General features: G+C 36.3%; 1 protein-coding gene across 4 annotated transcripts in view; it reads left to right on the top strand.

Moving 5' to 3' along the window:
- The window catches only part of scai (suppressor of cancer cell invasion), a 38716-nt gene extending 25983 nt beyond the window's left edge, over positions 1 to 12733 (top strand). For 3 of the 4 annotated variants that reach the window (XM_067406903.1, XM_067406904.1, XM_067406905.1), the window contains 8 exons: positions 64 to 165; positions 5961 to 6039; positions 6870 to 6969; positions 7098 to 7179; positions 7607 to 7679; positions 7842 to 8015; positions 8130 to 8230; positions 10062 to 12733. In XM_067406903.1, the coding sequence (XP_067263004.1) occupies positions 64 to 165; positions 5961 to 6039; positions 6870 to 6969; positions 7098 to 7179; positions 7607 to 7679; positions 7842 to 8015; positions 8130 to 8230; positions 10062 to 10244 (894 nt within the window). In that variant the 3' untranslated portion in view covers positions 10245 to 12733. The remainder of the gene's footprint in view (positions 1 to 63; positions 166 to 5960; positions 6040 to 6869; positions 6970 to 7097; positions 7180 to 7606; positions 7680 to 7841; positions 8016 to 8129; positions 8231 to 10061) is intronic. The other variant, XM_067406906.1, reaches the window with a different exon arrangement.
- Positions 12734 to 13476: the final 743 nt, after the last annotated feature.

Raw genomic sequence — 13476 nt, 5'->3', positions numbered from 1 at the left:
TCACTCCATCTGCTCTCGGTGTCTCTCTATTCCTCTCTCACTCATTTATCTCTCTCATTATAGGAGCCCAATGAAAAGCCTGCCAAGAGAGAGAACCCTCATAAATATCTCCTCTACAAACCAACCTTCAGCCAGCTCTACACTTTCCTGTCTGCCTCCTTCAAGGTTTGTCTGATGTCATTGCAGTTTTTAGCACCTGTCAATCCATCCTGTCATTTATGTCCTGTTCTGACTCTATATTTGCGTAGACCTTGTAGCAGTGACATTTCGATCATAGCGATTAAGCTTAAATCAAATGTGATATATATGCTATGCCAGTGGACTCTTAAATGACAAAATGTACTTTTAAGAAAATATAAACTGCCGTTCAAAAGTCCCTGACCATTGGGGTCAGTATGTTTTTTTTATTTTTAAGAAATGAATTTAGAAAAATGACAACTTTCACATTGTTTTAAAAAAATCTATCTCAAATAAATGCTTTTCATTTGAACTATGTTTATTAAACGAATCCTGAAAAAAGTATGATTTCCACAAAAAAATATAAAGCAGCACAACTGTCTTCTATATTGATAAAAAATAGGAAATGTTTCTTGAGCACCGAATCAGCATATTAGAATGATTTCTGAAGGATCACGTGACACTGAAGACGGGAATGACACTGATGGCTGCTGAAAATTCAGCTTTGCGTCACAGAAATGACATTTTAAAATATATCAAAATAGACGGCAGTTATTTTAAAGGTGCCCTAGATTCAAAAATTGAATTTACCTGCATAGTTGAATAACAAGAGTTCAGTACATGGAAAAGACATACAGTGAGTCTCAAACTCCATTGTTTCCTCCTTCTTATATAAATCTAATTTGTTTAAAAGACCTCCGAAGAACAGGCGAATCTCAACATAACACCGACTGTTGCGTAACAGTTGGGGTGTACGCCCCCAATATTTGCATATGCCAGCCCATGTTCCTAACATTATGAAAGGCATTAGATAAGGGCAGAACGTATGGATGTGCAGAGCTGAATCATCAGACTAGGTAAGCAAGCAAGAACAATAGCGAAAAATGGCAGATGGAGCAATAATAACTGACATGATCCATGATATCATGATATTTTTAGTGATATTTGTAAATTGTCTTTCTAAATGTTTCGTTAGCATGTTGCTAATGTACTGTTAAATGAGGTTAAAGTTACCATCGTTTATTACTGTATTCACAGAGACAAGAGAGCCGTTGCATTTTCATTTTTAAACACTTGCAGTCTGTATAATTCATAAACACAACTTGATTCTTTATAAATCTCCAACAGTGTGTAATGTTAGCTTTAGCCACGGAGCACCATCAAACTCATTCATAACCAAATGTAAACATCCAAATAAACACTGTACTTACGCGATTAGACATGCTGCATGACAAACACTTTGTAAAGATCCATTTTGAGGGTTATATTAGCTGTTTGAACTTTTTTCATGTTTAAGGCAAGCGCGAGCTCCATGGGCGGGGAGCGTCAGCATTTAAAGGGCCACACACCCTGAATCAGCTCATTTGTAATGATGCCCCAAAATAGGCAGTTAAAAAAAATGAATTAAAAAAAATCTATGGGGTATTTTGAGCTGAAACTTCAAAGACATATTCAGGGGACACCTTAAGGGGGTCGCACACCGGACGCGAAGCTCAGCGCCGCACCACGTCTTTAAAATTCGAATGCATTGTTTTCTATGAGAGTACGCACACCAACTCAGGAAGTTGTTTAAAATCCTGCCGCACCACAGAGCGCCATGTACATTGTTTTACATTAAATGTATATTATATTTCTCTCAAATCGTCGTTAATGTACATACTGACACCCTGTCAGGGGCGGATCTAGAATATTATTTATAGGGTGGCATGAGGTCTATGAGGGGTGGCAACACCAAAGCAAGCGCCCATGCATAGTTTTTGGAGATTTATGGCCTGACATACACAATTGTGTTCACAAACATTGCATTACCAAAATAAATAACAAGATTTCAATATCCATCATGGCACCAAGTAAAGGCACTATATGAAAAACATCAACATATTTAAAACGAGTCTGAGCTTGTATCACTAAAGGAGATGAGCAGTTTTATTAATATTACACAGGTTACTTCGATGGCATAAATCACGTGTTTTAGTGCAAGTTAAAGAACAACAAAAACTTGTTTTTTGCAAACAATTTTTGCGTTTCTGTTATTAACAGAGGTGGGAATGTCTGTGTGTGTTCACCAGAACAGCCTATCAACTTAATACTCTAGCAACACTCCAGCAACTGCAACAAGAGCCTAGCAACCACCCAGAATCTCAGATGACACACAAAACTTAACAAATACACAGATTACTGCACTGCCCAGTGAACACTATTGAGATCAATTCATGTAACACTAACAAAAATACCGCTTTCTGGGATTCAGGAATTATTTTGCATCTCATTGTCTACTACACTATACAAAAATACATTTACAGATACAGTAAAATACAGCAATGATTTTTTTTCTTTTCTTTTTTTTTCATTTTACTATTGTAAATTGATCTGGCAGTAGATATGTATGAACTTGGTATGCACCACAATACAGCATACTGTCAATTACAGTAAAACTAAATTCAGCATCCTCTGCACATTTGGCCAAATTTTATTACAGTATATAAGGTACTATAGCAGTGTATTGGTCTTCTGACACAAGACAGTCATTTCTCAGTTCTGCAAAATACAGTATAACAAATGGCTACAGAGAAAGTTGACAATCACAAGTTTGAGGGTGTACAACGTGCTACAGTTTACTGTACATAGTGACATTTCCCTCATTTAAAGTGCTGGTACTGTGTAAGTTTAAAACCCCTGTAAATTATTCATTCAGCTCTCTCTCGATTTTGACTGGTGTATGTCATCAGTTTTGCTACCTAATGTAATCATTGTTCAACGTTTTGAGAAATGTGTCTTTGTTTTGAGAACTGAGCGAATGGTTTGGGAAACTGGGCCATAGGGATGGGCATATCGATATGAAGTATCGATATATATCGATACTTTCGATACTCAAAGTCAGTATCGATACTCAAATAAAAATATCGATACTAAGGTGGTTTTTTTTACCAGTGATTTTGTTTAATTAACAATAAATTTAATGCATACAATATGCATTGAATTGGACAAATAACCTATGTTAGCGAATAATTGTGTAGTAGAAGTATTTTCCTGCTCATCTGAACACGCAAATGCTGCAAGTCAGAACCAATCAATCACAGAGAGCGTTCGCTCACTGCCGACACATTCAAACAGCTGCATGCGTTTAATATTGTAAGAAACCATTGATGCTTTTGGGAAACGCAGCCCTGAACAATGCTTAACAGCAGACAGAACAACATAATATGTTTTTTCATTAAAGTTATTTCATTTTTTTTCATCAAGTTATTTCACAACAAACAAAATAAAATAGTAGCCTACATAGTTTTTGCAATTACATTTATTTAAATTGAACATTAAATGTTTGTATTGATGTTCTGTTCTGTAACTACACTATCAGAATACAAAGTTTGCATTTTATGGGTGCAACAGCCTGTCACTGGCAGTCCCTTATGAAACTGAACCATTACTACAGTGACCATAGTTCAGCTAAGCCTATAGTATTTGTAGATTTCCATGGTTACCACTACAAATAAACATTTTAACCATGTGTAAACAAAAATATAATCTAATAAATTGCAAATTACGGGTATTGAATGTTAAAATACCTTTCAAATATAATGTTAAGTGGGTACCATTACCCATTTTACTCAAAGTAATTCAATAATTTAAGGACTTAAATTATTCATAATTTAATAACTTAAATTCAGATTAGAGGTATCGTATCGGTATCAATATCGATATCGGCGATTTTGGCCTTTAAAGTATCGGTATCGTATCGAAAACAAAATAAGTGGTATCGCCCATCCCTACTGGGCCAACTGAATCACTTATAATGTGTTAGCAATCCAGAAAAGCTAAAATACATTTAGATTCTTACCTAACTAGTTTCTTTGATCGGGATCTTCTTATTGATTTCATGTCACCGTTTCGTCGGATAGCAAAAAGACCTTTATCCATGATGAAAGTGGAGCGGGCGGTCGGTGAATCAGCTCGCAAAAAAATACGAAAATTCGAGGACTTCTGAGTTAGCCGAGAAGCAGTAATTTTCAGATTCACGAACAAATGGAAAACAATTCGTTAGTGAACTTGGCTGCGCTGTGTTTTTGACTCCCAAAGAACCGGTTCATAAGAGTCATTTGTTAATGAAGCTGACTAGACTGGGCGTGCTGCGTGCGTGTGCAACCGTCATGCAGCCTATTGAAAGACGTGTTTTCTTGCCATTATTTTGCAATACGCTGTCTTTTTTATGTCATCACATTGAAGCGCCGCTGCTGAAAAGCAGTAGTACTTGAAACACTGCTAACATTTATATTTTATTCTCTGATAATTTTGGGATGGCAGGTGGGGTGGCAAAGCTTTTCTTAGGGTGGCAGTTGCACCTTGTGCTGCAAGATACATCAGTTTTACATTCTTAGTTTAACAGCTTGAATAAAGTCTAAAAATGTATAATAAACGTAGCATTTTCTTTCCTTTTGCTTTGTTGTGCCATTTTTCCATGTACACTAACCTCAGTGCGAAATATTAAAGCATACGCATGTAACGTTTCCCTGTTGACGTAAAACACCCCCATTGTGCAGCTCTTCTATCAGGAGTCGAGTCAAAATTGAGCTCGCACGTATATAATGTGCACGGCCGGTGTGCGATACCTGTGAGTTGTCAGAGACGCGACGCTGCGCGGCGCTGAGCTTTGCGTCCGGTGTGCGACCCCCTTTAGACTTATATTACATCTTTTAAAAAAAAGTTCTAGGGCACCTTTAAATCGTAATAATATTTCACAATATTACTGTTTCACTGTATTTTGATCAAATAAATTGTCTTAAACTGAATAAGCATAAGAGACTTCTTTCAAAAACATCAAACTTACACTACTGTTCGAAAGTTTAATAGTTTATTTAAAATTTACAGCCTTTCTCTTCTTCAAAAACACACCAGATATATCTTGCACTACACAAATTTAAGCCCAATCCCCCCCTAAAACTTAAAACACATAGCTAGACTAAAGCCTATTGGCTTTTTAAAAAAGGAGAAACCCTTTAATATTCCTCACCTAAACCTGTTTCAATAGGAAACACATTAACATGGCTCGTCATATGCTTTTATGGGGCCTTTAAAGTTTCTGGATCTCATTATATCAGTCAAGGGCAAAGATACATAAAAAATGAAACAATTGTACAGGTATTTCCTGTATAATTGCAGTATAGTTATTGTCTATCCTGTGCGCTAGTTTCTATTCTGTTGTCTGGAGTGACACATCGTGTGAGTGTGTGTGTGTGTGTGTGTGTGTGTGTGTGTGTGTGTAGCAGCATGGCATGCTACAGGGGTGTTAGTGTGTTACTATCTGCTCTGCCTGTTGCTCTGCTGTAGCGTAGCACTTCAAGAGTGTGAGGGAAAACCCACACGCACATGACTGAGATCCTTTTGCTATATAGCGGTTCATTTTTAACTCTCAGACACTCCTATTTTTAGGCCTTTTTTCATCTTGCTTCATGTTTTGTTTAGATACATGATGACAAATAAGGCTCTTACATGTGCTTCTTTAACCATTTCCTGTCTTTAGCTGTGTGTGTGAATCCCTATGTGGAAAGATTGCATCAGAATTCTTAAATGTTATATTTTGAATATTTTGTATTATTAGTCTTAAGGGCAATACTGAGAGGCTGTGCAGCACTTAGTGTGCCACTGAACTTAATAATTAAGCTTGCTATGACACTGCTTTACCTTTTGTAGTATTGTAAGTGTTCTGATTTAATTATCCAATTTATTTTTTTTTTGTTATAGTCATTGAAAGTTTTCTTTTCTTTCACTGATTCTTTTATTGCTAGGAGCTGCCAGCCAATAGTGTCCTGCTGGTGTATCTCTCTGCCACTGGAGTTTTCCCCACTGGACGCTCAGAGTGTGAAGGTATGCCGTGGTGTTTTAGCACACTGTTGTTCTGTCTGACATCACTGGATGATATGGAATATTGTTCTCTTAATATTTACATAAATACTAACTAAATATAAGCACTCAGCCAATCAAATTAGAGGAAGACTTGTGTAATGTCATGTATGATTTGTCTCACAAACATTCTGCCATGTACAAAACAAAACAAATCTGCATTAACACAGTTTCGAATCACTTAAAAGCCTTTTCTGTGAAAAATAATATCTAGTCTTTTAAATCGTGAACAAGTTAAGTTGGAATCTTACTTTTCTTACTTTTTTTAAGTACTTTTTATTTATTTATTTTATCATTATTATTTTTTTTTTTTTTAGGAAATTTCACCCACAGAAATGATATACTCTAGTGTACAAGTATGGTGTCATACGATTTTTGTTTTATGTTTTTGTAAGACGTCTCTTATCCTCACCATAATGAAAATAACTGTTTAAATTTATTTTAATATTTTAAATTTAATTTAATTTATTCACGTGTAATTTATTCATGTGATAGCAAAGCATTAGTCCAGTCTTCAAAAATCATTCTAATATACTGATTTGGTGCTCAAGAATTTCTTATTATTGTCAATGTTGAAAACTGCTTAATATTTTCCTTCAAAAGACAAAACAAAAACCAAATCGTACTGAACCCAGACTTTTGAACAGTGTTGGAAACGGGGAAACAGAAGTTGATGCACCCAAAAAAGTTGCCCCACTAGCAAAAAGAATCATGATGTAACATTTCAATGCATAAGGGAAGGAGTAAAATCTGTCCTATCATTATTTCACATCGCATTTTACATTTATTTACAGGACCTTATGACTTTGGGGGTGTGCTTACCAACACTAACCGAGATGTGGTCAACGGTGAGATGGTGCAGAAGAGAAATCAGGCACAAAAAGAGATGCACTGGTGAGCCTTCAATGACATCCATTCTGTGCTAGCCTACTGTACATAGAAACTAAAATGTGCTTACTACACGTTTGAGACACTGAAGTGTTATTTTAACACGCATGCATGCACAAATGTTTGTTTTTCAGCCTCCACCCTGGAGATCTTTTCCCCTTCACCAGGAAACCTCTGTTTATCATTGTCGACTCATCCAACAGCACAGCTTATAAGGTGAGACACAAATTCTCTGTCTCTCTTCTTTGTCACACGGCACATGCTCACATTTGTTCCATCATTGCAGCATTCTGTGACATCATGAGGCCATTTATTATTCAAGAGCAGCCATGTGGTTGCTCTATAAATAAGACGATCTGACTTCTTGACTAGAATAAACATGAGAAGTAAGATACTTTGAATTGGGATTCAAGACTAGCTCTGTTGTAGTCTTTTTTTTTTTTCTTTTTACTCATAGATTGATTTGATCACCCTTTGTTTCAGTTTTTCCTTCTCAACTGATTTTCTTTAGTTGGCTGATTTGTTCAGTAATGGAGCGCCCCCTAGTGAACATTTATAACACATTCACCATTCATTACTAGTAATTTATTGTTTAAAAATTAAATAGTATTTTTATGTCTGACTTCTTCCTGTCTTTCCACAGAATTTCTCCAATCTGTTCGGCCAACCACTTGTATGCCTGCTTTCTCCGACAGTATATCCGAAGAGCATGCAAGGTCTCCTTTTTTGTTGTTTTGACAATGTGTTGCGAGAAAAGAAAATTACCTTGGCTTTTTTATTATTTCCTTTTTTTGTTTTTTTCCCATTGAAGTAAGATTGTCTGTTATTATATTGATTGTCTATTGTGTATTTTTATACTGTTGTTTTCTTGCTCGTAGACCAGTCTCAGCGTGGGAGTCTGTTTACTCTCTTTCTCTACAACCCCCTCATGGGCTTCCTGTCTGTCTGTGGACTGAGCAGCATGCGCTATGGATTGTGGGAAAAGGCCCAGGAACTCCTGCGGAAGTTTTTCCATGACATTGGCCAGATGATCACGAGTTCCCGAGTTATAGGTAACATCAATATGTGCCGTTAACCCTTGTTTTTTTTATGCTTTCATTAATTTTTATACAACAGTGACAGGTTGGACCAATGGTCAGATACTTTTTCTGTTGACTGTCTTCCAGATCAGGCCTATCTGCAATTTTATGGCGATGAGTTTCTGCGTCTGCTCATGATTCGTTTCGTGTTCTGCTGCACCACGCTCCGATTACACAAGCTCTTTCGGGTGAGACTGAATTGAATTATTATATATGTTACTATAATAAACACAATTTGATTCATAATAATTAGTGAAAAATATTTGTCTCATGAACCTGACATTAAAGCAACAAATATTTTTAAGAACTAGTCTAATCATTTTAAAACATTTTGGGTATATTAGTTGAGTGTAAATATGCAGCACAGTTCACATAAATAAATACTAAAATATACTTTTAAATATGCAGCTAATATTGCAGCTAATCTTTAAACTTCTTCTTGAAACAGACTGGTTACATTTATTAATGGGCTACTATTCTCAGTGTGAATCCAGTGTTTCTTGAAAGTTTGCCTTCAGGAAATTGACTTCAGTTGAGGTCCAATAGGGAGAAAAAAATAAATAAATAAATAAATATATAAAAATAAAAATATAAAATGTGTGTGTATATATATATACATATACATTATTTATTTATATATATATATATATATATATATATATATATTAAAGAAAATAAACATGAAATGTTTAGTAGTCAGTGTAGATGAATAGTCAGTGTGTCAGCGTGTGCATGTAAGTGATACAAGTGTAACCAGTTCAAACAAACACAAGCAATGGAAGATTAAGGTCCAAATCCATTCTAGAGAAGGCGGATCAGAACGAGAACTCCTCAAGTGCGGCGGTGGTCTCCCACAACCTCCATATCCCCCGAGAGCATCGGCAGCCTCATGACATTCAGACAAACAAACGCCAACAAGCACCAAGTCTCATCCCGCCATCAGTTCGAATGAGTCCCTTTTTGAAAGAGCGTTGATTTCAGCCAATCACCGGCAGTCTGCCAATCATCTGTAGAAACACACAGTAACTCACTGAGATGTCACAATATATATATATATATATATATATATATATATATATATATATATATATATATATATATATATATATATATATATATATATATATATATATATATCACTTTTTTTTTTTCTTGCTTTACTTAAACTTTTTTTATTTCAGTTATTTGCCAAAGCAACACTCTTTGTATCCCACAATCGTGAAAATAATTAGGTGAGATATTCAGATTCTTAGACATACAAAGCTGCATTAAACGTATATAAAACATTTATATGAAAAATCATAATTTAAAATATACAGTTTATGTATTGTTGTTAACCTCCTGGTGGAACTTCACACTCCACAATCTGAGAACTACTGACTGAAAACTGCAGCCACATTACCAAAAAAGATGGATGAACCAATTCAGGTCCTCTGAAAGTAGAATCAAATCAAGTCAATGTCACATCAAAGGGCCCGTTTACACCTGGTCACTTTATGCGTTTTCTCAGAACTATCTGATCGTGAAAACACTTGGTGTAAGTGCCCTCCGAAACGCTTTCGAGATGCATTTAAATTTGATCACTCAAACCATTTCAGAAGGAGGCTTGAGACACATTCGAGATGAAACTAGACAAGTGTAAAAGCATCTGGTTGTTGAAACCACATATGTAAATTTTACTCCTCCCAAAATGTAAAAAAAATAAAATAAAAGTGTGCTGGTGACACTAAATGATTTTACCAGTGCTAATGCCGCTCTCTCTCCTATTGCAATCTTTGATCTTGAAATTAGGTGATGATAAATAAAATGCAGCTCATATCTGTTGCTTTCGTTGGCGTGAACGAAATGAAGTGACCAGGTGTAAACAGGCCCAAACTTTTTAGAGCCAAACCCTTTCAGATAAGTGTAATTTTTTAATTGACAGGATATAACAACAAATAGAGATCACGTTTATAAGACTTCAGCGGTTTAACACAGTTTTTGAGCCAATGTTTTATTCAAGATGTTGTCACAAAGCAGTTGGATGAGGATGCTGTTTCTGTGCGTTTGTTACAGGAAGCGAGGAGTTTTCCAGAATCGTACCCTCCGCTGCCGAAACAGGAGATGGTGGAGAGCAGCCTTCTACAGAAACATGTGCTGGAGCTGGCGGCCATGTTGGATGTGCAAAACCTCTTCTCTGATGGCATGTTGGATAACTATTGACCACATGGTGGCACCATGCCAACTTCCAGACGCGCGCACACACACACACACACACACACACACTTACACACGCTCAAGTCCATACACGCATACACAAATTTGTAGGTAGTTTCTTCTGAATAAGCTGGTTGTTTAACCTAATCTCATTTAGATCTAGATAGTTTAATAACTATTCAAGAGAAAATATCTCATCTTTGTGGGCAGATATTTACAGTTTGTCAAGTTCACATGTATTTCTAGATTATAAGGAACTACACACGGCCAGATGCGAAAGCATTGCTCCCAACATACAGGAGAACACGGAGATTTACTACGTGCATGTACCGTAAGAGTGTACGGGCGCAGGCACACGGGTGTTCAGACCTGTTGAGGGCAGCTATCGCCATTTCTGAAGGTGATTAGAGAGCACAAGATAACAGAGGAGACTTAGAAACATTTTTTAATGCCAATTGGTGTAATTCCAGGGAGATTCTTCCAAAAAGATGAGCCTAAGGCTTTGGCAAAATTAATTTTGGAGAAAGAAGTTTCCTTCTCAACACTTTGCCTCTGCAACGTTTACACAACTTTTTTCCGTAGGGAGCGTGCAGCATGTTTGCATTTATTTGCTCTGTCTTGCCTTTCTTGTTTGTTTTCGTTCATTAAAACGTGTTCGTTTTTTCGTCTCGACACAAATTTTGTGGACTTTAGCCTGGCCTTTTGAAGGAGGTCCACCGCGCTGTGCCTCTTTTGGGTTATTGTGGTCATCAGCTAACCGGTTCTTAATTAATCGCTACGTTGACACCAGAATCTCCATTTTTATCGAGCGTTTCTTCAAAAGAGATTCTTTTTTAGCATGCCTCAGTAGTGTGGTAAGCCCATACTTGCATAGCTGATGTAATAACCTAATGTCTTATTCCATGTGTGCAGTGGACACCAATAGCCAACAAAGTTCTCTTTTATAGTGTCACAGAGATGTACAGGCGTACTCCTGTATATAAGTACAAATTTGTGTATATATCTATATATATATAAATATATGTATAGTTCTATAAGAAGTCAATGTGATGCAGAGAAGTGTGTCTGTCTGGGTTGTTCGTCGTGGCAGATCTGTGAAAAGATGACCCTCTGCATGTGACAGGGGCAGTGTTCTTTTGTCTAATCTGTGAATGGACCATGCCACTGTCTCAACTGCGCACCCTCCCGCCACTTCACACAAGTGCAGTCAGCTGACATTCCAAGGATCATGGCATAAGAGTGTCCCTCCTTCACGACCCATCTGTCTCAAGGACAAGAGCACTGCGTCGGTCTAGTAAGAAGTGATGTGATCGGTGTTTCGTTCGGTTCATTACGTCATAATGTTGATATAATTACAATGATAATGGTTACAATAACAGCCTTGCACTTTACTTGCACTATTTAAGTTTGATTCTGATGTTATTTATTGTGCTGTTGGCAAGAGGCATGTCTGATCATTCTGTTATGTCACACTTTTGGCAAAAAGCTCATCCCTTTCTCCGTCTGTGATCTCTGTTATGAAACGGCACACATGACGATGATTTTTCAACGTTTACCAACTCTTCCCCCGAACAGCAGGTTTGATCATAGCCAGTTGAGTAGGACCAAAAGATTCTTGCATGTGGAGAGCACAAGGTCCCATAAAATACCGTCATCTCTCTCCTTTATTCTAGTATATATTTTTGCATGTTTTCAAGTCATAGCTGCATACACTTGCCTTTTTTTTTTTTTTTTTTTGAATAATTCTCTTGTATAAACAGAGAGAAGTTTGCTAACGAACAAATCACTGCCAAACAAAAACAAACTTCACATGGAATATCCACTGCCCAAATTACACAGATAACCGGGTTCTTGCAGACACAAATTGTTTCATGGCCTAGCTTTTTTTATTATGCTGTTTTAGTTTGCCAAAAGGAGGAGGGCTGGATTGAGATGAAGAGGGAAACAGATGGTGGATGTCACTGTTTCCTCTCTGACTATTTGTCTGACCTTGACTGGTGGACTGTTGAATGTTTTTGCCTGATTTTAATTTGTGTTAGTATGTGTGTATAATTATCTTAACCTCTCAGCATACTATAAATTAGCCCTGTAAGTTCTCGCATTCACCTGAGAGCACAGGGGTGAATACGGACTTTAAGCACTTAGACCACAACAGAATCCTACCAACTTAAAATTTAGGGGAAAATGCAATACCCTTTTTAAATAATTTTATTTATGTGTTTTCTTACCAATTGCCCACATTGCTGTAGTAGATGCACGTTATTTAGCAAATCTGTTAAATGTTGATGCCCTCTGCACCATTTTAATGAAAGCTGTAAATGCATTAAAGGCCAGGATTGGAAGGAACAGAAAGAAAATCAACTGCATTTGTTTTCTATTGTCAACATGGGGCCAGATCTAAGGTGTAGTACGGGTGATTTCTACCAGTTCCTACTGTTGTGGGAGGGAACATTTTCAAAAGTGATGTAATGGTCAGAATACTCTTTCTTTATAAGTTAAGGGGTTCTAGAGTTGCTAGTTGAACATACTTGCATTGTCCAATTGTCATGTGTTTTTAATCACTTAACTGTTTTGTCTTATCTGTTGCCAAATTATATTTGATGTTTGTTGTTAAATGCAGAAAAAAAAAAAAACGTGATGATACCAAAACATGCAAGCTTTTTGTTTTTAAGAATGCTATTTAAGAATATTAAAAAGTTTATGACTGTTTTGCTTAATTTTTGGTGTTCCTTTATACATTGTTAGTAAATGTGCACTAAAACAAGTGATTAAGAATAGAATAGAATCATGATATTTTAGATCAATATAATCTAAATTATAGATTTTATACATTCCATTCATTAGTGTTAGCTCATTTTGTCTGTTTTAAAATTAGATTATGTCTGCCATCATCTAACACTTACTTAAAACACTAAAAATTTAACACTTAAATGAGTTCATCAAATCTCAATTAATATTAACTCCAATATCAATAATAAATGTTGTGATGTCTAAATTCCCTTTTAGCATTTGAATGACTGATTTTAATTTTTAGTATTTTATTTAGACAAAATTCTGTATGATTTAATAGACCATTTATCAGTTATTGGTTGCAACAAAATGTATTATCGGACAGAATTTTCACAAGTTCACACATACATATAATTAGATAGAGAAAGTAATGCGTATTTGGCATGCTGTCCAGGAGGAGGGCTCCGAGCTCGGAATTTTGGCCCAGAGTACTCCCCCCGGATGTGGT

The sequence above is a fragment of the Chanodichthys erythropterus genome, chromosome 13 (genome assembly GCF_024489055.1).
Source record: "Chanodichthys erythropterus isolate Z2021 chromosome 13, ASM2448905v1, whole genome shotgun sequence".
Classification (NCBI taxonomy): Eukaryota; Metazoa; Chordata; class Actinopteri; order Cypriniformes; family Xenocyprididae; genus Chanodichthys; species Chanodichthys erythropterus.
The sequence above is the reverse complement of the archived record's forward strand: the minus strand, read 5'-3'. Positions and strand labels throughout refer to the sequence as shown.